Consider the following 23,707-nt stretch of genomic DNA (forward strand, 5'->3'; position numbering starts at 1 on the left):
TATCATAAAGTATGTTTAGGTGTGTCTACTTCAAGCTTCAGACTAGTTGTCAAAAGTAGAATTAGGAAGGCACACCCACACAGACAACAAAAACACACACACATGCAGGGAATTTCATGGGATTATGTAAGACAAAGTGGAGGATGTTTGTTGCCTAAACTGTTCTGTTATTGGAAAGGTTTGCAATCAAATCACATTTCCAAATAAGAATCCCAGCTGACAAATAAATACAGAAACTACTGCAGAAAATGAATAAAGTTTTCCATGATCATGACTGATGGATCAAGTACTCAACAGTCAATGAGCAACTACATCTAAAATTTGGCTCCTCTTAAATAGTGGTTGATAGTTGTAAGTCAGTAATTATACCATTTGTGTCCAAAAGACAGCGCTTAAAGGTATAAATAGCTGATTTCACAGTATTTGGCGAGTTTTGTAAAAAGAATCAGCAACATAGTCTACTACATCTGTGTTAATGATTAATCTGTATCAATCTATTCAAACTGTGAAAACTCTTTCTTAAGTAAATTATACTGTAAGGTATACAGTACCTCCGTACTTGCCACAGAACTAATTAGAAATTTGAAAATTGAAATTTGCTATATATGGCAAATAAAACTAGCATACTTTGAATGAGAATGAAATTACTGCTACAGGGACAATTATTAATTATGTAAACGTAGAGGAGATTTAAACTTTACTGTGCAAGTTTCGAAAGTAAGCATGTTTTCATTTCATAGATGAGACTAGTGATATCAGCCAGGCCGTTATATAGTTTTTTTAATTACAGTATTGGCTGATAACCATGCACACTTGGTCAATTGACATAATAGATTCCCTTTGTTGGTTTCAAATCATATGAAGCCTTGTTAATGGTTAACCATTTTCTGTTTTCATTTTATTATGTTAATTTGGAATATATATTTGGTTAGAGAAATGGGTTCTATATTTAAGCAGTTTTGTGCATCTCATTTGTCATGATTAAAATGTGTTGTAATGTATTATTATAATTGAAACACAAAACGTTAACTAAGGTGAAATATTTTGGATGCTGCAGTCCCATGCATGTGAAGAGAACCCACACCTGACAGTAATGGTGTTACGGAAGCTTGGCAGCAGTTTTTCCATGTTAAGGAAGCGAGTAATTTCCTCCAAGATCAGACGGACATCTGCGTTCAAGTTGTCGACCGTGCGGACCTCGTTGTTAACGCTGATTGCAGGTGTCAGCGAGTTTGTCAAGGCATCAATCAGCTCAGCACGATAATAATTATCAGAAAACTGTGGGGGGACACACACAATAACAACAGTAATGTTTTAAATTACATTTCATTTGTAATGTAAATTAACACAGCATAATAAAGAAAAATGATTGAAAGCTTTATATCATAGACTGATTGGAACAGTTGATTGCATTTAACCTTGCACACAGTTGTAATCTTTCCTACATACTGCCTTTCTTTGTTTTATTACCTTATTCTTCCGGTTGTCGTTGTATTTGATGAGGTCTAGAATAAAGTTCAGAACGTCTTTGGGACAAAGGTTTTGGACATCTCTAAGCAAAGCCATGGCCACAGGCATAGTCTACAAAAAAGAAATAGCAAAAATTACACGGATTAGATGTAAAATTGTAAGGTGCCAGGGCTCCAGTCACAATTCTACCCATTACATGTCGTGCTAACCAGTCACAACGAGATATAGCAATAATAGAAAGGAATTTTTTTGCACACTGAGCAGCCCATCCAGAGAGAAATCTTGTGGTCTGAAGAGACATGTCTCCCCTTAACATCAGATATGTTTATTGGCAGTGATTCATGCCAGCAGCTTTGCATTCAGTATGAACAATTTGCTTATTGCTGGAATTTGCCACATCACGCTTGGTTAGGACAGTGTTTAAATCACCTATGAGACTTGTGGTTGAGACAGAGGTTGTGTGGTACCTTTTGCAGAAAGTAGCTCTGAAAGTTAATGAAGTTGTTTGTCTTGACAATATTTGGGCAGCTCTTGCAGCAGAACATGCGGGTAAAGAGAGACTTCATGGCTGGGGGGCCAGTCCAGGTGCTCATCATAGAATTAGCAATCTAAAACACAAAAACATCAACACAAGTTTAGTTCAACTGATAATACCTTCTCAAACATTAGAAAGGAAATTCTATTGAAAATCAATTGATAGTAAATGCACCTACAGACAATGAGCAAACAATGTGGTGCAGACGGACTACTTTCCAATGCTTCCACTGTGTATAAATCCTTGATCCTTCTACTAAGCTTGTTAGCATTACTAATGTTATATAAATTCAAAGGTTCAAAAACACTGCTCATCCTCATTAAACATGCACAGTGTTTTACCTTAGATAGACAGAAGCAGGCCTGCATGCGCACTTTATAAAAGCACTGGTCCTGCTCTAGGATATCCGTGAGAGCGAGTCGTGAGGCCGGTGTGGGGAATTTCTCCAGTGCGAGGATAGCCTCCTCCTGGGCAACCACATCCCTCTCGTACCGCAGTTGATACTGCCACATGAAATCCGTCTGCTCGAACTCAACCTTCCGCATGATGGACATGTCCGGGTCAATTCGGATCCACAGCAGAGGAGAGTCAGCACTGTGACATTACAACAGCACGAGATGGGAGATGATCTCATTGTCGCTAAATTGATCACATAATTCCTTGACTAAGACTAAATAGACTCTAACTAAAGGCCATTACTAGAGCCTGATACACCAATCTCAGTTCTGACAATGATTATTATTTGAGAAAGGGACACTAATCTGGAAAAAAATAAAAAAGGCTTGATGAGTAGAATAGGACAGGCAGACAGAAAGAAAGATAGACAAACAGATATAGAGATGGACAGACAGGAAGGCAGGCAGGCAGGCAGACAGACAGACAGAGAGATAGACAGACAGACAGACAGGCAAACAGATGAAAACTGACAGAAGGATAGACAGACAGACATATTTCCACACTTTATACACTCTATAACATAAATTACATTGCAACTTTGCAAAGGGACTCCCAAGTAGAAATATTTGTTAAAAAACAAAATTACTGGATTTAAAATGAAGATGCCAAGATAGAAATTTAGGTTTATAAGCAGAATGTTGTATAAAACGATCATGCACTAACATATCTTTTAAATTTCGATTTCTTCTAAATGCTGCTATAACGGGTTAAAGGGTTTCAAAGCTTTGTGTCAGTCCTGTGACTGCTGGGTCTTAACAACAGAATTCAACTACCCAGCTATTGGTGAAAATAAACTAATCAATGGAATCAAAGAGGTTCCCTTATTTATATCCTTTGGGACACTCATATAATTTCTGTATACAAACCATATTGCCTCTTCAGCATCTTCTGGTTGGGAACAAATTCTATTAAATCGGATCATCTGAGATTTTATAATCCCCTTAAATGTATGTTTAGGATGAAAACTAGTTTTGTGCAAAAGTGCATGTGGCTCAATAGACTTAAACACCTTTGTATCCAAACCTTTCAATCTCCCAACCACATATTTAAAAATTACTTGGGTGTCTAAAAATTCCAATCTTTCTTTTTGGAGGTTGTACTTGATATTGATACTGGAATGATGTGTATTTAAAATGTCTAAAAATATATCAAACTCTACCTCTGAATGAGTCGAAAGCCCATAGAAGTTGTCCAAATATCTACAATACATGACAGGTTAAACAGGGCATTTGTGAAAGACAGTTTGCTCCCAGTCTGCCATAAAGATATAAGCATAAGCTGTGGAAAATATATTTCCCATAGCTGTGCCATGTATTTGTAAATGGTGTTTAGAATTAAATACAAAATAATTTCTGCTTAGACCCATTTCCAGCAGTGACAGAATGATCTCAAAAATATGTTCTTTACTGCCTTGAATCCCAAGGCTGTATCAATATTTGATTAGAAGCTATCAATATCAATAGAAAACAAAAACATATTTTCAGTTACTACAAATTTCTAAGTCTCTATACAAAATGATATGTATCCTTTTATCTAACTGGGATGCATCTGTGATAGAGGATTTAAAAAATAATCAATATATTTTTCTGCCCGACATGACTCTGATATTGGTTTTCTTTGATATTGGTACAAGTTCCCTCTGAGTTCAGCATAGCTGACGCTTTTGGGAGTAGGGACAAATGTAAGACCCTTCTCCAAAAGTTGTTCTTGGTCTCCAGAAAGAATAAAACACTTCCAACTTGTGGGGAAGTATATACACTCTTCTCCCATAATTCACATAATTCCTAGACTAAGAGTAAAGAGACACCATCTAAAGGCCATTACTAGAGCCTGAAACACCATGGAATCTCAATTCTGACTATGATAATTATTTGCGAAAGCGACTCTTATCTGAAATCAGTCAAGAAAAAAAAGCTTATGTAGAACAGGACAGAGAGACAGGCAGACAGAAAGCAAGAGAGACAAACTTATATAAACAGACAGGATAGAAATGTGGACAGACACACAAAGACATATAGACAGTAGTGTTGTCACGATACTAGAATTTCTAACTTCGATACGATACCTTGAAAAATATCGATATTCGATACCATTTTCGATACCACAGAGAAAAAAACTGCCACAATATTAAGAGGGTAGAACTGTCTAGAACATGACAATGAGGTATATTTTACATGAACAAAATGTCCTGAGGTATTGCACTTGTTCAAAAGCCTCTCAGATTGCCATACATTCAAAAACCAATAAAGTGCAAGTAAATAAAAAGTGCAATCTTTTGTATTTCCAAGTCAAATCAAATCCAATCTCAATGTCAACAAAAGATACTTAAACGTCAAGGGGGTTGGGTTGACTAGCTTTCATAAGGTCTTTCGCTCTCTCCCTCTCTGCACGTGCACGCTTATGTATGTTGTGTGCTGCGCTATCTATGTTATGCGTGCAGTATGTTCTGTCTCGCATGTGCGCTATAGATTCCGGAGATTTGAACTAAATTGCGGGCATCAGGGAGAAGCTATCAATATGCGGGAGACTCCGGAACTTCAGGGAGACTTGGGATGTCTGGCTTCATATCAAAAATATTTCCAGATAGCACTCCTGCTGTGTTCTTTATCAAACAAAACTGGTCGCTGAGCGCGCATGCACTCGCCATCTTTACATTCACTTCACTTTTGCTATTTAACCAGAGCGAATGAGAGGAGTGCGAGTGTGTGTGGTGTTTGTCAACGCGCCTTTGGAGAGAAGTGAAAGTGACAGCTCAGCTAGTATCGATACTTAGGGAAATTAGTATTGGTACCGTTCAGATATTTCAGTATCGATATTTATCGAAATATCGATATTTTTGACAACACTAATAGACAGACAGATAGATGTAATCAGACAGACAGATAGACACAGTTAGACAGAAAGAGGTACGCAGACAGACAGATAGATATGGATGAGTAGAACTTACTCCATGGCTGATAAGTCCATATCAACTTCCTCTCCATTCATCAGAGGGATTTTTTTCTTCTTGTTTCTGACAAAGAGAGAAATATAAGAGGTGCAAAACTATTTAAAGATAATTACCTAAATATTATTCACTACACAAAACACATTAGCACAAAAACAAATCAAGCCACGTGCTGGACAAAAATTTAAATACAACACTATTAACAGTGTGCTCTAGTTTAGACTCATGCATCATCTGTGTTCTGGAAGAAAGCGAGTCCTAATACCTTCTGCTTTTAGAGTGGCAGGGAATGTCATGTTTAAGACTGTTCTCCTCTATCTGCAGGGTGTGATTAAAAGACCCATCTAGCTCCTGTACGGTCACCTTAATGGGGCCCTGTTGAAAACACGTAAGGTCACAATAAGTCAATCATTACCGCTTGGGCCACTTAGTAGGCCAGTTTATCACTTTCACCGCACTTACTGAAAGTCTTTCCTTTACCCATCTATCCATTCACTCACACACTCTTCTTCCTGATTCTCTCATCACTCACCACGTATTTCTGAGTTCCAGATGATGTGTAGTCCTGACGGATCTCTAGTTCCAGGACATTTCTTTTCCTGTTGAAGGCAAAACTGCCAAAAAATTTTACCACCCCACTCTGATCTCTAAGGTTGACAAGTCAAAGGGAATAAAAATGATGGTTGAAGTATGCAAGTTAAGAAAACTCGAAATGTTACCTTTTCTAATGTTTAGAAGAGTACTGCTTAAACAACAGTATGTGTCTGCCTTTAAATTATGTGTAATACTTCTGTACTGCAAAAATAATAGTTTGAGTTTAAAGTTTCGATTTAATATCACTGCATTTAATGTCACTGCATAATACCCATACTTCCATTTGTTATATGACAGTTTTGATATTTTAATATTGTTCAAAATTTTTGAATGAGTACGTAAAATTAAATGAGTAGGTATGTCAAAACTTTTGACTGGTCCAGGATACACCCATTGCTTGATGAGGGGTCCGATGTCCTTTCCTGACACGTTGGAGATGGATTTGAGGAATCCCGAGGTGGATACCAGCATCTGGCTCCACATGTGAGACTGATATTTCTGGGATGATGCAGTGCTGGCCAGACTCAAAAGCTTGTTAAACACCTGATGAGAGATTCAAATTCTTCTGACTGAGCTTCCACTATTTGACTAGTTTACAATTAACCAAAAGAAAATTTAAAATTTAATATGAAGAGCTGTTTGTGGATCAGTGCATGTGGGCAGTCTGAAACTGATCTTGTGGCTGTATAAGAATCTATTTACTCAGTTACTTATTCTGAAGTTATTCAGAGAAACGAGCAATGGAAAAAATTACACTTGACTGAAATTTGGAGCTTCCATTAATAAATATGATATCTTGAAATTGCATCTATTACATTGCATATACAGTATATATATATATATATATATATATATATATATATATATATGTTGTTTGAATACCTGCAGCATGAACTCCATACTGATCCTGTTCTCAATAAGCCTCATGACCAGGTGGGCTTTGCACTGGAACATCTTATAATATTCCCAGGACAGTGTGTGGGGGTGTCTGATGGAGAAGTGCAGGTGGGGTGTTGGACTGAAAAGAAGAGAAAGGAATTGTTATAAACACTCTCTCACTCTCTGTGTAAAACTCCCGAAACAGTTTAAAACAAATGACTAAGGGGGAAAGTAATCTGAAAGAGCTCTAAAATGTAATGTCACCACAGCAAGTGTAGGATTTATGGCCAGTGGGCAGCTGAAAGGTGTTGACAGAAATACTGAACCATACAGAAATACTGAAAGGGATTACTCTGTAATTTATTAAATGTAATTAGTTACTTATAACATAATTGCGTTACATACTGTAGAGATTTCCAACAATTCTATATAAAACAATATTGAATTTAAAATCTAAATGTAATATCTAATAAGGCTGCAACTAACGATTATTTTGATAATGGATTAATCTAACAATTATTAGAATGATTATTAATCATTAGCTCTTAATGGACTATTCAGCTTGTGCCCTGACATAAAAGGTTGTATTAAACGTGCTTACTAACAACAAAGATGTGAAAAAAATCATCTTTTAAAAATACCTCCTAAATTACATTCACTGAATTAAAGGGGAAAAATACTTTTTATTTTAAGTTTGATTGAGTAAAGAAATTCACTGTAAAAAAAAAAAAAATGTATGTTGTTATCAAGTGTTTTTGTCTTGTTTTCCATTTTAACTCTTTCCCCGCCAGCGTTTTTAAAAAAAGTTGCCAGCCACCGCCAGGGTTTTTGATGATTTTCGCTAAATTTTAATGGCCCGCAGAATATTTTCTTCCATGAATATATGAAGATGCTATATATCAAAATAAAGATCTGAGCCTCTGCTTTCAGGCAAAAAAAAAAAAACGATTTTATTTTATCTTCATTTGTTCTTTTTTTATTGCCACTTGAACAGAGGTAGGTTTTGTCAAAAACAACATTTCGGACAAAAAGCTGAGAAAAAGGCATTTTTATCAAACAAGTGCTTTAGTATTAGTATGGTGTTCCACTTCACGTTTGAGACGATCGCAGTCTGTTTCTTTGATCAAAGAGTTGCATACTCTTTCAAAACATGCGTGCGGGTCTTCCTTACCGTATACCACCTAAAACACGGATACCCGGAAAATTCCGTGTTTGGCGGGGAAGCGTTTTTTCATAAAACACGGAAAATTCCGTGTTTGGCGGGGAAAGAGTTAAAATTGTCTTAAAATCCTTAAACCAGATAAATTGACTTGAGAAGCAGCTTATAAGACATTTAAACTTGCTTTAAGAGAATATATCTTAAATATACTGTAAGTGTATTTTGCTTATTCTGAGAGTGCAGTAAAGACAAAATATACTTAAATTCAAGATCTATTCTCTAAAAGTGAGTCTAAATATCTTATATGCTGCTTCTCAGGTGAATGCATCTTTTTTTAAAGGATTTTTAGATATTTTAAAATGTTAGAATTTTTTATAATATATTCAACATTCTCAGATAAAAAAAAAATATTCTGCAGTACAGCTGCTAATGTAAATGTATGTTGTTTTAAAAGAGTTATTTTTATTGGAAAACAAGCCAAAACAAAAACAAATCATAAACGTATTTTGTTGCAGTGTATAATGGGGCGAAGAATTCCTCATCTTTGTTCACGTCAATCCATCTTTAACACACAAAAAAACAACTCTCTTATTAATAAAGCTGCTTATTACCCATTTTAATCACAATTAGAAATGCACAGTGACTTATTTTATGATTCAATAATTTGCGAGCCATCGCGTTATAATCTAGCTGCATTAAGCGCGCTCGAGGAACCAGCGTCCCCGTGACAGAGTGTGCATCAGCCAGAAGCACATTTAATCTCCTCCTTAGATTAGGACATTTGTGCAACTCAGAGAAGCGGTGCTGACCGCACAGAGAAATGCCAGTTTCAGAGTTTGTAGTTAATTACATGATCTGCTTCCATATTATTTGAACATTAATAAAGCTATAACGTAATAAAACTGCATTTAAGATGTAACACTGGGGTGTTTCCTTTAAAGAGCTCCGACTCCACTTATTCCATGAGAGTGCTTCTGTATTTACTTATTATTATTTTTTTTTTATAATTCCCTTGTACTTTATGATCTACATCACCTGAAGCTGTGAAAGTTTAGAGTGCATCTGGACTGTGATCTGTGTAATTCTTCCTCTCCTCAGTCAGATCGAGCTGCAGTGCTGCTCTCACGCGTCATCATTAGAGTTTAATGTGATCTCATGTTACGTTAAATGAGATCAAATTACTATTCGACAATGAAAATTCTTGTTGACAATTTTTTTCTTGTTTAAGTTGTCGATAACATCGACTAATCATTTAAGCCCTAGTATCTAATGATAAAATCTAATTATAAAATCAGTTTTCTAATTTAACTCGGCTCCTTTAAATTCGTTGGCCATACACCAGCGTGTGACTTTGCGCCAGTGGGCTTCATGTGTTAAGTTGCTCAAGTGGAAGGATGTCAGCAGAAACGAGTGGCTGTTTTGCAAAATGGAAATGTTCCCATTACTTAGAGTTTGTGACACATGCAGACAAGAACATCACGGTAAAATAAATTATGCCTTGGTAAAAACAATACTATTGGCCTCTCTCCCCGAAGCACAAGTGAAGCACCTGACATGAAAACAGGGACACACACACACTACGGAGTAATCAGTGTACAGCCACTGAAGAAACAGAAGATACAACCATTATTTCAGAAATGAGGCAGCACAGTCAACTGAGTAATAGCTCAAGAAATTGGTTAATTTTGTTGAAATACATTTGAAAAATTTTATTGAATAAAAAGTAATCTTTGCTTTGAAAAGTCTATTAATGTTTACAGTTAATGTTTAACTTCAGCTCTTGTTATTGGTTATTCAGATATCTTAGGAGAAATTTCCTTGGTGGACTGAGAGGTTATTTTCACTATTCTATGTGATTTTATAAATTGATAATTTTATCTGCATAACTTGATCTCATACTTTTGTCAAATGCATACACATGCTCTCTAGCAACTGTGTTGTTGAAATAACTGCAGTTTTATTATAGCTTAGTCAAGCACTTGCTTTAGTTTTTGGTAACTCGTTAACACAGTTTATATAATTTGTTGACATTTTTTATTAAAAATGGTTTACTAAAGCCATGCTTTATAGGCTAACCTGTTCCAAGTTTGACTCAAATTTAAAGAACTCAATAATGAAAGAAGAGTTTTGTATATATTGTCCATCTGGTCATGGTTGATACAGATTTTAAGTAGTAATTAGTAATGAGTAATGCAATTACTTTCAGTAATTAGTACAGTCATTTAATTACAACATAGACAATGTAATTAGTGATTAGTAATTAATTACTTTTTTGCAGTAACACTGTTTGACATATTATAAAACGTATGAATAGAGAATGGTTAATTTCAAATTCTCGCAGACAAATGATGGAACTGTAATTTAAGTGACTTTTGAAGTCATACTTGTCTTTTTCCTTTCCTCCTGAGAAGGTGGGATGCAGCAAGACTCCACCGATCTTTAGCTCATAGTCCACAATCTTGTCCAGTTCCTGTGGGCCAGGAAAAACACAGAGACTGGCATTTGCACACATACAACTGAAGTCTTTCTTTTTGAAAAGATCACTAATTTATGTTTTAATATATAACCCTAAACAAATGTATGATATTTCAGTTTACAAGCTTAACACTATACCTGCTTGATCCAGTGACGGTACTCATTGACTCCAAAAGTTTTCTTCAGGTAGAGGCCATAAATGTATCCTGATATTCCCTTTAAAACCCACTCATCAGACCTGCAAATACAAATACACAAGATTTGCACCGTTGAGATCCAAAGTCCACTGGTCTGTGTTCAGATCTAGCTCTTCTTATCACATTTCACTTTCTTCAGAAAGTCCTTGATTTAACAATGCTGTACCTTTCATAGAGTAACAATGGCAAAAGAGGTTTTCTTCAATGACATGACCCCTAAATGCAATATACAAAATGGACACATTTTGTTTTTAAAGAGTAGTTGTGGTCTGAGCTCATGACCTGGTCTAGAACAGACAGGAGTGAGTCTGTTTGAATGGATTTCACTGGCAGTGCTGGAGACCGTCCTCTCTAAACGTACTGTCTTCAATTACAGGGTTGAACGGCATTAAACAGCACCATTAATTGTAGGCAGGTGACTGTTCTCCATTTCAAAGTTGGTTCGATTATCCAGTTGGGGCCCATATAAACCCAAATAAATAAAGTCTGCTATACAAGCCTCCACATCTGATTTGGATTGCAGACACTTAGCACACAAGGGGGTCCACTGTAAGAGGTAATCAAAGTGTTGGATAATGCACTACATCTTCAGACCACCCACTCTCTCGTTCAAACACATGCATGCACACCATTTTAGTTTAAACGCCAATAAGAGGAGAGGAATTGTCCTTATGACACACAACAGAAAGAGAGAAACAAAATTAAAAAAAAAGTATTTATTGAGCTTGACTGACAATGATAGAACACAACGCTAATGCAGTGACTATTGCCAGAGCACAATCCACAATCACACCCACATGTTTTTCACACTGTGTTCTTTGTTTTAAAGAAAAGGAAAAATTAAAAATGTATAACACAACTGTATAATCACACTACCTAAAAGGCACCTACACAGCTCAAAACAATAAATAGAAAGAGCAACAGATTATAACTAAGCAATGGAAAAAAGGGTTGTTTAACCAAAGTGGTTAAAATGGATAGTTCACCAAAAAAATGAAACTTCTCATCATTTACAGCCCCTCATGCAATCCCAGGTGTGTATGATTTTCTTTCTTCTGTAGAACACAAATAAATATTTTTAGAAGAATATTTCAGCTCTGTAGGTTCATACAATGCAAATTAATTGTGGCCAGAACTTTGAAGGGCCAAAAAAGAACAAAAAGGCTGCATAAAAGTAATCCATATGACTCGAGTAGTAAAATCCATATCTTAAGAAGTGATAGGATAAGTGTGGGTGAGAAACAAATTAATATTTTTACTAGACATTCTCCTCCCTGCCCAGTAGGTGGCAATAAGCACAACGAATTTGAATCACCAAAAACACAAGAAGAATGTGAAAGTGGAGATTGACAGTAAAAAAGCACTTAAATATGAATCTGTTTCTCACCCACACCTATCATATCACTTCCTAAGGCATGGATTAAACCACTGGAGACATACAGGTGAAACTCGAAAAATTAGAATATCGTGCAAAAGTTCATTAATTTCAGTAATTCAACTTAAAAGGTGAAACTAATATATTATATAGACTCATTACAAGCAAAGTAAGATATTTCAAGCCTTTATTTGATATAATTTTGATGATTATGGCTTACAGCTTATGAAAACCCCAAATTCAGAATCTCAGAAAATTAGAATATTACATGAAATCAATTAAAAAAAAAGGATTTTAAATACAGAAATGTCGGCCCTCTGAAAAGTATAATCATGCATATGTACTCAGTACTTGGTTTGGGCCCCTTTTGCATTAATTACTGCCTCAATGCGGCGTGGCATGGATGCTATCAGCCTGTAGCACTGCTGAGGTGTTATGGAAGACCAAGATGCTTCAATAGAGGCCTTCAGCTCTTCTGCATTGTTTGGTCTCATGTCTCTCATCTTTCTCTTGGCAATGCCCCATAGATTCTCTATGGGGTTCAGGTCAGGCGAGTTTGCTGGCCAATCAAGCACAGTAATACCATGGTCATTGAACCAGGTTTTGGTACTTTTGGCAGTGTGGGCAGGTGCCAAGTCCTGCTGGAAAATGAAGTCAGCATCTCCATAAAGCTTGTCTGCTGATGGAAGCATGAAGTGCTCTAAAATGTCCCGGTAGACGGCTGCGTTGACTCTGGACTTAATAAAGCACAGTGGACCAACACCAGCCGATGACATGGCTCCCCAAACCAACACAGACTGTGGAAACTTCACACTGGACTTCAAGCATCTTGGATTGTGTGCCTCTCCATTCTTCCTCCAGACTCTGGGACCTTGGTTTCCAAATGAGATGCAAAATTTGCTCTCATCACAAAAGAGGACTTTGGACCACTGAGCAACAGACCAGTTCTTTTTTCTTTAGCCCAGGTAAGACGTTTGACATTTGAAGCCCATGTCCAGGACCCGTCTGTGTGTGGTGGCTCTTGATGCTGTAACTCCAGCCTCAGTCCACTCCTTGTGAAGCTCCCCCACACATTTGAATGGCCTTTTCCTGACAATCCTCTCCAGGCTACGGTCATCCCTGTTGCTTGTGCACCTTTTTCTTCCACACTTTTCCCTTCCACTTAACTTTCTATTAATGTGCTTTGATACAGCACTTTGAGAACATCCAACTTCTTTTGCAATTACCTTTTGAGGCTTTCCCTCCTTGTGGAGGGTGTCAATGATGGTTTTCTGCACAACTGTCAGGTCAGCAGTCTTCCCCATGATTGTGAATTCAACTGAACCAGACTGAGAGACCATTTAAAGGCTCAGGAACCCTTTGCAGGTGTTTAGCTGATTAGAGTGTGACACTTTGAGCCTACAATACTGAACCTTTTCACAATATTCTAATTTTCTGAGATTCTGAATTTGGGGTTTTCATAAGCTGTAAGCCATAATCATCAAAATTATATCAAATAAAGGCTTGAAATATCTTACTTTGCTTGTAATGAGTCTATATAATATATCAGTTTCACCTTTTAAGTTGAATTACTGAAATTAATGAACTTTTGCACGATATTCTAATTTTTCGAGTTTCACCTGTATGGATTTCTTTCATGCAGCCTTTATGTATTTTGTAGCTTAACAAATTTGGCACTCATTCACTTGCTTTGTATGGACCTACAGAGTTGAAATAGTCTTCTAAAAATCTTAATTTCTGTTCTGCAGAAGAAAAAGTCTGGGATGCCATGAGGGGGAGTAAATGATGAAAGAATTTTAATTTTTGGGTAAACTATTCCTTTAAGTAATTTGCATTCTTTTATGGTGACAAGTGAAATATCAACCACGAGTTGAAAAACCATCATTTATATAAATGCAAGCCCCAGCAGAGGACTTTGCGCAGGCCAGCGGCATCTGTACACACGATTACAAAAAGGTCCTATATTATTTAATTGAATGCAGGTTTTAGTTCCGTGCTTGCATTTTTAGAATGTTTTAATGTGGTTAGAAATAGAGACATGTTGAATCTGTTATTCTTATGTGAGAATGAATGAGACAATTAAATGCATGCATTTACTCTAGGGATGTGCACGAGTAATCTATTAATTGAGGACTCACCCAGCTTTAAACATTCCAGTAAAAACACTTCTTGAATATTGCAATTTGATTTTCCATGCACAACAATGAAACTGCTTCTCTCACCAGCGTAAATCTTGCCATTGCAACTCAATGGTTAATGCATGACGTTTTTAGAGGAATAGTTCTGGTACATTAATAGTACATTCTGTCGTTATATGATGTACTTTTGTTTGGTTTTTTTTGTCATTTTTTAATCTATATGTTGTTTATGCATTGTGCTCATTTTTCAAAGGAAAAACGGGTTCTAAGGTTGAAAGTTAATTTAAATGAAATTTAAGTAACTTAAATTACAAATGTCAAATAATCGATTACTCATTTTCCCATCTCTACTCATTGCCCATCCCTAATTTACACCATAAGTAATATCCATACAAATGACCGAACCCAATAACAACACATAAGCCCAGACAAAAATTGCCACAGAATGTCAAGGAAATAAAAAAAAATAAAAAAAGATTAGCAATGATAATCTAATTGGAATCGTTCGAGTAACGGTCAACTAAAAATTACATAATCGTGACTTGCAAAAAATGTACTATTAGAAGCTTATCTAGAATGCTTTTTATGTGGTAAATATGTGAAATATTCACTGCAATCAAAAATATGAGTAACAATTACAATGGGTCTATGTTTTTTGACAGGTGCATTGACGAGTGTCATATGAGAACACTAGGCCTATGCAAAGAAAAAAACAGCTAAATAATCCCACCGACATAAGGATAAAAAGTACATTTGTATGGTCATTATTAACAAACATTTAGGACCAGTTTACCTGCAATTGTCAGGTGTGGCAATAAGTAACGCTGGACCCTGCCTACAACTTTTCAGTTACCAGCTCACAACTTTAGCTTCTAGGCAGCACCACCTCTCCCCACTTACCAGGACATTCGAGAGATGAAGCAGCCAAAGAACTGCTGGGCCAGAGCTTGAGCCAGACAGCGCCTGGTGAGAGGGGTCTGATCTATGATCAAACCACTGTGCAGGAGGTTGGTACTGAGAAGAGACCGCCACATACACAAAATCATAAGCAAATCTAACAGAACATCAAATCATATTCTAGAATTGGTTAACAAAGCCTTGCATATTTCAATTATTGAATGCCCAGAATCTTGTATTAAAATCTTCAGAAGAAAATATAAACAGCCAATTACAAAATTACCTGAAAATACTCATGGACGCATATGATGAGACCTGCACATAAGCCTCGTCGACAAAGACCGTCTTGAAGCAGGAATACGGGTAACGACAGGTGAGGATCTCCTCATAAAATTCAAAGATCTCATGCAGGTAGGACATGCTGTGTTTCAGCAAAGGTAGGAGCTGAGGCAGGCAAAAATGAGTCACCTGTGAAAGCATATATGAAGGAAATGTATGTATTTACTATAAACAATGCCTGAACATGGGGCGTTCAACCAGGGTAGTATGTTAACTAGTATACAACCAGATAATACTTTTTGGAATACTGTTTCGCAACACTACAAGTAGCTAGACTAATATTTCCATTTCAGGAAAAAAACTCACATAATCTTAACGACCCAGTATCCAGATGAGTTTTTCATAGTCTGGACAGCAAAAAAAACACATGAAAACTGATTTTTCCGAATCTGATTCAAATCACATCTGGAGGTGGTTTCAAATGCAATTGAAATCTGATTTTTCTCAGTCCGGATGCTTTGGCCGCTCTTAATACGACACACAACGATGACTTAAATCGGTGACTGCTGCATGGAACATCGCAATATTTACCAGACTCCTCCGTCACAGAGTTTTTCTTGAGCGACGGAGGAGTTCTGCACCGTGACTGGACAGGGCGCATATTTGGAGAGCGAGATGATGCGCCTCCATTTTCCCTGCATTTGTTTTGAAAGCATCGTCATGTGTGTACGCCTACATCGTTACCAAAGCAACCCATGCAGATCAGTTGGTTATGTCTGAACGCACAAATCTGATTTGATCACTTGCAATTAATAGTGCGGACAGTCTGCCAGAAAACATCAGATTCTGAACATAGCCTAATTCTTAAAGTTAGGAACAAATCAAGATTGTAAAATCAATTTCTGCATTGTAATGCATAGACACCTCTTGTTGGTGTAAAAATGTAACATACTGAGGTCATTTGAAAACAGTGTGGCTTTATTATTCCATTCTGAAGCATCACATGCAATTTTCTTAAAATCATATGCAGAAGGCAGCTCCTATTCTGAAAACACCCTTGGAAATTGCACACCACCATCTAGTGGCCAACTGTGAAAGTAACATTTGATGAAAAAAACAGACACGTCTTTTTTCCTATTTTATCCATTCTGTGAACTCATCCTAATTCCTAAACTATAATCAGATTTCCTCTTACACACCTCATGCATGTAGGGGTCCACCAGAATCTCAAAGGGCCCCACAGCCAGAGAGATGTTAGGGGCTGCAGTGGGGATGGGCAGTATGTAGTGGAAGGTCTTCTTGCGCATGTCATGGGTATAAACTGTCTCCATGAGATCCCCACAGGACACTGCCACCATAGATGCATCCACTGTGAACTCCAGCTTCCATGTACACAGCTCTGAGTAGGAGTCAACACATGGAAACCAGAACCTAGTACAAGAGGTTTAGAGATTTTGAGGGTCCTTTTTCCACACACAGACTTAACACATTCAAAATCAACCAAAAGCAGTGTTTTGTTTAGTATATATTTAACAGCAATAATGGGAAAAACATAACATTGGATTTCCATACCACATCTGCAGCTTACCGTGTGGAATTCTGGTTGCCGAAGGAGAAGACGTGTGCTGCTCTTTCTGCCATACTTCCTTCCACGTCAGGTACAACAAAATGCAGTCCACCCTTCGGCTGATCCAGTGAGAACTCAATGTACACCTTCAGAACTTTCATCTCTGCACACAAGCACCAACAGACAGACGGTTATTAAAAGCATGTTATTAAAGCTACATTTTGTAACTTTTGCAATTGTTATGAAGCATAGAACTGCAATTTACTTAAGGAACAATATTGTTTTGGTAATTACATGAGCTGGGCTTTGGCTCTGCTCTCCAACACGGATGAATTTGATGGTTTGAGGAGAACCAATGTAACCACGGTTACAGGTGATTATCTTATCAAAGCAAATGCAACTAATGACAATAAATCTTGCTTCCCCTCAAAAAATAAAACAATGAAAAAATGTATTTCTGAAAAATACGTCCTATTAGCAAGTAAGTCGCTTATTTTCCACTGTTGATTTTACGTTGAAAACAATTGTTTCAAAATAAATAATGTTACATAGTTAGGCAACGCTGACATTAGAAATAAAGATTCCTAGACAAATCAAGTAAAGTCAAATGGTGGAAACTATTATAAGTTAACTAGCTGACAAATAGACTAAACGTGGCTCCAGACTGCCACTAAAATCGTCGCAAATGCTAGCAAAAATAATTGCGACAATTATTTAAATTCTAGTCACGACTGGCGACAGTCGGGTTGTGTGCATTCATATGCGGTTCTGTCAGATATCATCTTGTGAGTTATTGAATACATTTTTAGAGCACCAGCGTGTCTCGCACCACTTTTCATCCGTTCTGTTTCTGATGAGCTCGCTGCACCACACGCATCAACAAACTCAGCGCAAGAGAGTCGTGAACAAATGACTCTTTTTTTTTTTAACCAGATCTTTTTCATGAATCACCCGAAAAGAACTGAGGATTTGAACTCAGAAGCTCAGGTTAACAGTGTGAATCAGATTCACTTTCTCAGCAAATCAACCGTCAGTGAGTTCACAACTGGTAGGGCGGACATTTCAAAATAAGAGTCCTGTGTGTATTTCAGGCCTCTTTATAATTAAAAGTCCCGCTTATGTAGCTTTTTTAAACTTCTGGTAATTATTGTTTGGGATCGGAGTAGCAGAATAAACTGCAGCTGGGATTTCGTTCAATTTTCACTATTATAGTCTCTTTGTCTGGTCCATTGTTAGAAGGCAATATTTTCAAGCAATACGTTTATTTATTGCTTATTTACTTATATCTGAGATCCAGCTTTTGACACAATTGAGGGACTTTGAGGATTAGTTCACCCAAAAAAGAAAATTCTCATCATTTACTCACCCTCATACCATTCCAGATGTGTGACTTACTTTCTTCTGCAGAACAAAAATTTAAATTTTTTGAAGAATATTTCAGCTCTGTAGGTCCAGACAAGCCAAGTCAATAGATGTCAACATTTTGACACTCCAAAAAGCACATAAAGGCATAATTAAAGTACTCCATAAGACTCCAGTGGTTTAATCCATATCTTCAGAAGTAATATGATAGGTGTGGGTGAGAAACAGATTAATATTTAAGTGATTTTATGCTAGAAATTCTTCTCCCTGCCCAGTAGGAGGCGATATGCATGAAAGAAATTTGAATTACAAAAACACAAGATGACTGAAAGTTAAAGCGGAGATTGACTGAGCAGGCAGGAGAATTTCTATCATCTGTTTCTCACCCACACCTATCATATCACTTCTGAAGATATGGATTAAACCACTGGAGTACTTTATGTCTCATATTTGTATAAATTATGAAAGGGGTGTGAACACTGATGAGACAAAAGGGAATGCAAACTTATCTTAACTATATATACTGTTTATTTAAACCAAGCAATTCTGTGATTTGGTGACTAAAAACAGCCATTTGGATCCTTAATGTTTTAGTTCAGGAGCCAATGGCTCCAAAGTATTTTTTTTTTTAGTCTGGAGCCCTGCTAAGGCAGTAACTGGTTTAGAGATTGGCATTGTTACCAGCATAAAGTAATTTTTTTCCAGTTGTCCTTCCTCGAAATTGAAAGCACTACAGTACCACAATCCATGATAAAATGTCCCATTAGAGTGGCTAACGTTACCTAACGAAGTACCGTGTTAAGAAAGCTACCTGGTTAACTATCGGTCCAATAAAATATCTTACCTGTCAAGCAAGAAAAATGACATCTCTGTGTCTGTTTTTAATCCTCTGATTTCTTGCATTTGTCGCCACATCTGAAAAGCCAATCCAATGTTGTTTTGTGTTTTATTATTACTGGCTCTCAGACTCTTCTCGGTTCGTTTTTATTTTGAAAACGGGTGATTTCTCTGACTGGTTGCCTTTTTGAATGATCCATGGTCAATGTTGCACATTTGTTGTGGCTACAAGCTTTCAGCTTCAAACTACTACCACGCCTTTCTCCACACATTTACATGTGCTGTATAGCTGGACCTTCTTTTCTTTAAGGACATAACTTAAACATGCATGGAAGACCGACAGAATTATGCAATTTCCCACCAAATCCATCCTGACTGCTCTAAAACAAACAATTATTATATACTTACCATAGTGAATCGAGTCAAGTACATGGTTTGGAAAAATATTGCCTAGTGTAGCTTTAAAACACTGAAAGTCCATTTTTTTATCATTATTTTTTAGCTTATGAGGGACATAGAATTTACAGCTCTTAACGTTGTAATTATTTTGATACTAAGTTGTCACTGCTGTTGTCATTATACTCTGCATGTAATTATTGCAAAAACAGTGTGCATTTTCTTGCAAGTACAAAAAGTTTTGTCATGAATAGAAATGGTTAATGCCATTAGAATCAAACACTATTCAGTGCTGGTCGATCTACTCACCATCTCCCTGCTTCCAGAGTTCTGATGGGACTTTAATGGAAAGCTCTCCATTCCCAGCGTCTGGGTCCACAGCACTGACTGCTGCTGTGCAAGCACTAGAAAAATAGTTCAGGTTCCTCCTGTAAAGCACATGAAAAAAAAAGATTTCTTCAAGCTAAATAAATCCTTGTTGTTATTTAAGTTGCTTGGGGAAGAACACAAGTGAAAAGGATATAGCAAAATGATTACATCTGTGACGCCAACATATATCATTTCTCCAGCTGTGAATTTACTTGTTATAGAGGCTGCTTATTCTTTTGTTATCATTCCTGTTATCTTATTCTCTTCTCCAGCCCTTTGCACCATTGCAAATGTGGTGAATCTACTTGCTGGCATGTACTTGCTGTTTGTTTGTTTTTTCTGTTTTCGTTTTTTGCTTGGATAATACATTTACATTCACTCTCAAAGCCATTGATTCCATATGTTGTGAATTAGATCAGGGGTTTTCAAAAACCCCAAACCCCACTTTGAAAACCCCTGAATTAGAAAAATCTTAAATGAGACCTATTGTAAGCACTGTAGATAGATAATTTTATTTTTCATCTCATCTGTTTCAAGCAGTTCAATAACGTTTTCCTTCACTCTGACTATACTTCTTACTGGATTAAATCACTCATAATTGCAAATATTTTTGTTAAAAAGAAAATGAAATAAAGCTTCACTTACTGTTTGGACTCATGATGGCAGACCTCCAGCGTGGGGTCGTTGTAAATGAATGGAGCCTCAAGCTCATTCACTCTGACCCTGTAGATTCGGCACTGTTTGCTGTTTAGTTTAATGCGGTTCAGGTTTACCACTGTAGGAAAGATAGTCAGTTCCACATAACCCTATTGAGATGAGGGAAAAGTCCATACAAATATAATTAAGCATTTAAGAGTTATTTTCAACCTATTTTTCTCAAAGCCGATATCAGCAAACGAGGAAAGATTTTAGTTTTGGTAACACTTTATAGTACCTTCGACAACCTTTTTTTTATATTAGGGGATTATACTGGGTTTATTTTGAATAATTTATTGCTGCCGCACTCATTCCATTCTGATTGCTACTTATTGGTGATATACGAGTTTAATAATGGCCTGAGGTCAGAGGGTGGTATCAGACATTGAGATCTCCAAGTTTAATGCCCCTTTTGCAGCTGTATCTGCTTTTTTCATTTCCTATATGCCCCGGCACCCAACAGAGGATGATGTTGAAGTCCTTCTTCAGTAATCGATGTATTTTAGTCAAGATGATTATGAAAATGGGGTGATCAGTCTCCATGGATTCAAGTGCTTGAAGGTAAGACTTTGACTCTGTAGCAATTAAAAAGTTTATTCCTTGGCCCTGCTCAATGTTTTCCAGTGCCAGTAGCAGCGCTCTGGCCTCAGCTGTGAAGATAGAGCTCTGTTCTGGAATATGTATGCCATATTTTTGGTCTCCAATCACTACTGCTGCTCGACAACCTTTATTAATAAGTCATTAGCAAATATGATATAATGCTTAACTTATCAGTTACTCATGTACATTCAAACATGAATATGTATGAATCAAAGTTTAACGACACTTTTAACTAATTATGTACACTGGCGGCCAAAAGTTTGGAATGTACAGATTTTGTTCTTATGGAAAGAAATTGGTACTTTTATTCACCAAAGTGGCATTCAGCTGATCACTATATATAGTCAGGACATCAATAACATGAAAAATTGCTATTACAAATTGAAAAAAAAAAAATCAAAACTTCTAAAAGAGTTCATATAAAAAAATCCTCCACACAGCAATGACAGCTTTGCAGATCCTTGGCATTCTAGCTGTCAGTTTGTCCAGATACACAGGTGACATTTCACCCCACACTTCCTGTAGCACTTGTCATAGGTCGGGCACTTCTCACACACCTTACAGTCTAGCTAATCCCACAACAGCTCAATGGGGTTAAGATCCATAACACTCTTTTCCAATTATCCGTTGTCCAATGTCTGTGTTTCTTTGCCCACTCTAACCTTTTCATTTAGTTTTTCTGTTTCAAAAGTATAAGGCTACACCCCTGAGTCTTCTCTTTACTGTTGTACATGAAACTGGTGTTGAGCAGGTAGAATTCAATGAAGCTGTCAGCGGAGGACATTTGAGGTGTCTATTTCTCAAACTAGAGACTCCGATGTACATATCCTCTTGTTTAGTTGTACTGGTCTTCCACATCTCTTTCTGTCCTTGTAAGAGTCAGTTGTCCTTTGTCTTTGAAGACTATAGTGTACACTTTTCTATGAAATCTTCAGTTTATTGGCAAATTCAAGCATTGTATAGCCTTCATTCCTCAAAACAATGATTGACTGATGAGTTTCTAGAGAAAGCGGTTTCTTTTTTGCCATTTTTGACCAAATATTGACCTTAAGATATGTCAGTCCATTGCATACTGTAGCAACTCAAAAACAAACACAAAGACAATTTTAAGATTAATTTAACAAACCAAATATCTTTCAACTATGTTTGATATAATGGCAAGAAATGTTCTAGTACCAAATGATCAATTTAGCAAGATTACTCAAGGATAAGGTGTTGGAGTGAAGGCTGCTGGAAATGGGGGCTGTCTAGATTTGATCAAAAATGACTTTTTTCAAATAGTGATGGTGCTGTAATTTAAACCAGTAATGTCATGACTATATTTTGAGATCAGTTGAATGCCACTTTGGTGAATTAAAATAACAATTTCCTTCCAAAATAGCCAAATCTGTACATTATTCCAAACATTTGGCCACCAGCGTATATCCAATATTGATCTATTAAGCATTACACAATGTAACAATGTTATTACTAAAAGTTTTACCAATTTTCCATGTATTAACTTCCTCTTTAGCTTTCTGCACAATAAACCACAATATAAAAATCAGCTCACATCACGTCAGGGATTTCAAAGTCTACCAATTCCTTCGAAACAAATAATTGTACAAATCATACAAAGTAACAACTTACAATGACAGACTTCCTCTGAAAGTTGATGTTGTTTATGCAGACAACCTGATGGGTCGTAAAGAGATAAACAGCTGTGTGTTAAATCCATGCAGTGGCACACTTGCATCATTTATAATCGTGCTTTGTAAACATATAAGCATGCATGCAGTGAGAGGAGTGTATTGTGATACTTATAGTTTATATGGTCTAGGGCTCTCAAAGCCCTTGTCTTTCTTGCGGTTCATGCTGATCTTCAGTTGATTCACTCGAACGCTTCGAACAGATGACAGGCGGTATTTCAGATCAGCTTCATGAAATCCGTTGTTGTGTTCCTTTTTTGTAAGAAAAGACAAGACCTTTCTTGCTCAAGCATCACTGTAGGCCATTTTGTCATGTTTTGATTTTCAAAACGACCTTGAAATGTTAAAAATTCCGTAAAATCCTCTAGTGTTGGCGGCAACACCACTCTCACGCTACGTGTGTTCGGCCATCTTGTTTGTAACCTTTCCCCCTCCCGCGCTAAAGTGTCCCGGATGTTTAGTGAGCGTCAGGAGATTTTGGTTGAGAGTGTCGACCTGAAGGGGGCGCTTATCGGCTCAGATAGGCCGAATTCTGCATTGAGCCCCTTTCATCTAAAGACGTATTTTCAATTATTCAAGATATGTGCAGACCAAAATGTATAATATTTTACATATATTAATTGGTACCTGACATACAAATGGAAATCTCTATATGATTATTATCATTACCTATTGTTATTTTTAATATTACTATGAATATTTTACGTTTTCATTCATTAATCAAAACTTTTGTGATTGGTCCACACTGACCAGTACTGAAAAAAGTAACAAACAATAAGGTCAGGACACCT

The 23,707-nt window shown here is 36.8% G+C and overlaps 1 protein-coding gene across 3 annotated transcripts in view; it reads right to left on the reverse strand.

Annotated features, from left to right (window-relative positions):
- taf2 (TAF2 RNA polymerase II, TATA box binding protein (TBP)-associated factor) overlaps window positions 1-23,325 on the reverse strand; it is a 36,736-nt gene extending 13,411 nt beyond the window's left edge. For all 3 annotated transcript variants that reach the window (XM_052146438.1, XM_052146437.1, XM_052146436.1), the window contains exons 1-19: window positions 23,032-23,325; window positions 22,858-22,912; window positions 20,578-20,738; window positions 19,873-19,991; window positions 16,990-17,131; window positions 16,601-16,832; window positions 15,406-15,590; window positions 15,126-15,239; window positions 10,654-10,753; window positions 10,425-10,510; window positions 6,885-7,020; window positions 6,391-6,545; window positions 5,941-6,055; window positions 5,674-5,783; window positions 5,409-5,474; window positions 2,347-2,599; window positions 1,938-2,078; window positions 1,471-1,581; window positions 1,085-1,278 (exon numbers count right to left, since the gene is read on the reverse strand). In XM_052146438.1, coding sequence (XP_052002398.1) covers window positions 1,085-1,278; window positions 1,471-1,581; window positions 1,938-2,078; window positions 2,347-2,599; window positions 5,409-5,474; window positions 5,674-5,783; window positions 5,941-6,055; window positions 6,391-6,545; window positions 6,885-7,020; window positions 10,425-10,510; window positions 10,654-10,753; window positions 15,126-15,239; window positions 15,406-15,590; window positions 16,601-16,832; window positions 16,990-17,131; window positions 19,873-19,991; window positions 20,578-20,738; window positions 22,858-22,912; window positions 23,032-23,081 — 2,525 coding nt within the window. In that variant the 5' untranslated portion in view covers window positions 23,082-23,325. The remainder of the gene's footprint in view (window positions 1-1,084; window positions 1,279-1,470; window positions 1,582-1,937; window positions 2,079-2,346; window positions 2,600-5,408; window positions 5,475-5,673; window positions 5,784-5,940; window positions 6,056-6,390; window positions 6,546-6,884; window positions 7,021-10,424; window positions 10,511-10,653; window positions 10,754-15,125; window positions 15,240-15,405; window positions 15,591-16,600; window positions 16,833-16,989; window positions 17,132-19,872; window positions 19,992-20,577; window positions 20,739-22,857; window positions 22,913-23,031) is intronic.
- Window positions 23,326-23,707: the final 382 nt, after the last annotated feature.

The sequence above is a fragment of the Xyrauchen texanus genome, chromosome 17 (assembly GCF_025860055.1).
Source record: "Xyrauchen texanus isolate HMW12.3.18 chromosome 17, RBS_HiC_50CHRs, whole genome shotgun sequence".
Classification (NCBI taxonomy): Eukaryota; Metazoa; Chordata; class Actinopteri; order Cypriniformes; family Catostomidae; genus Xyrauchen; species Xyrauchen texanus.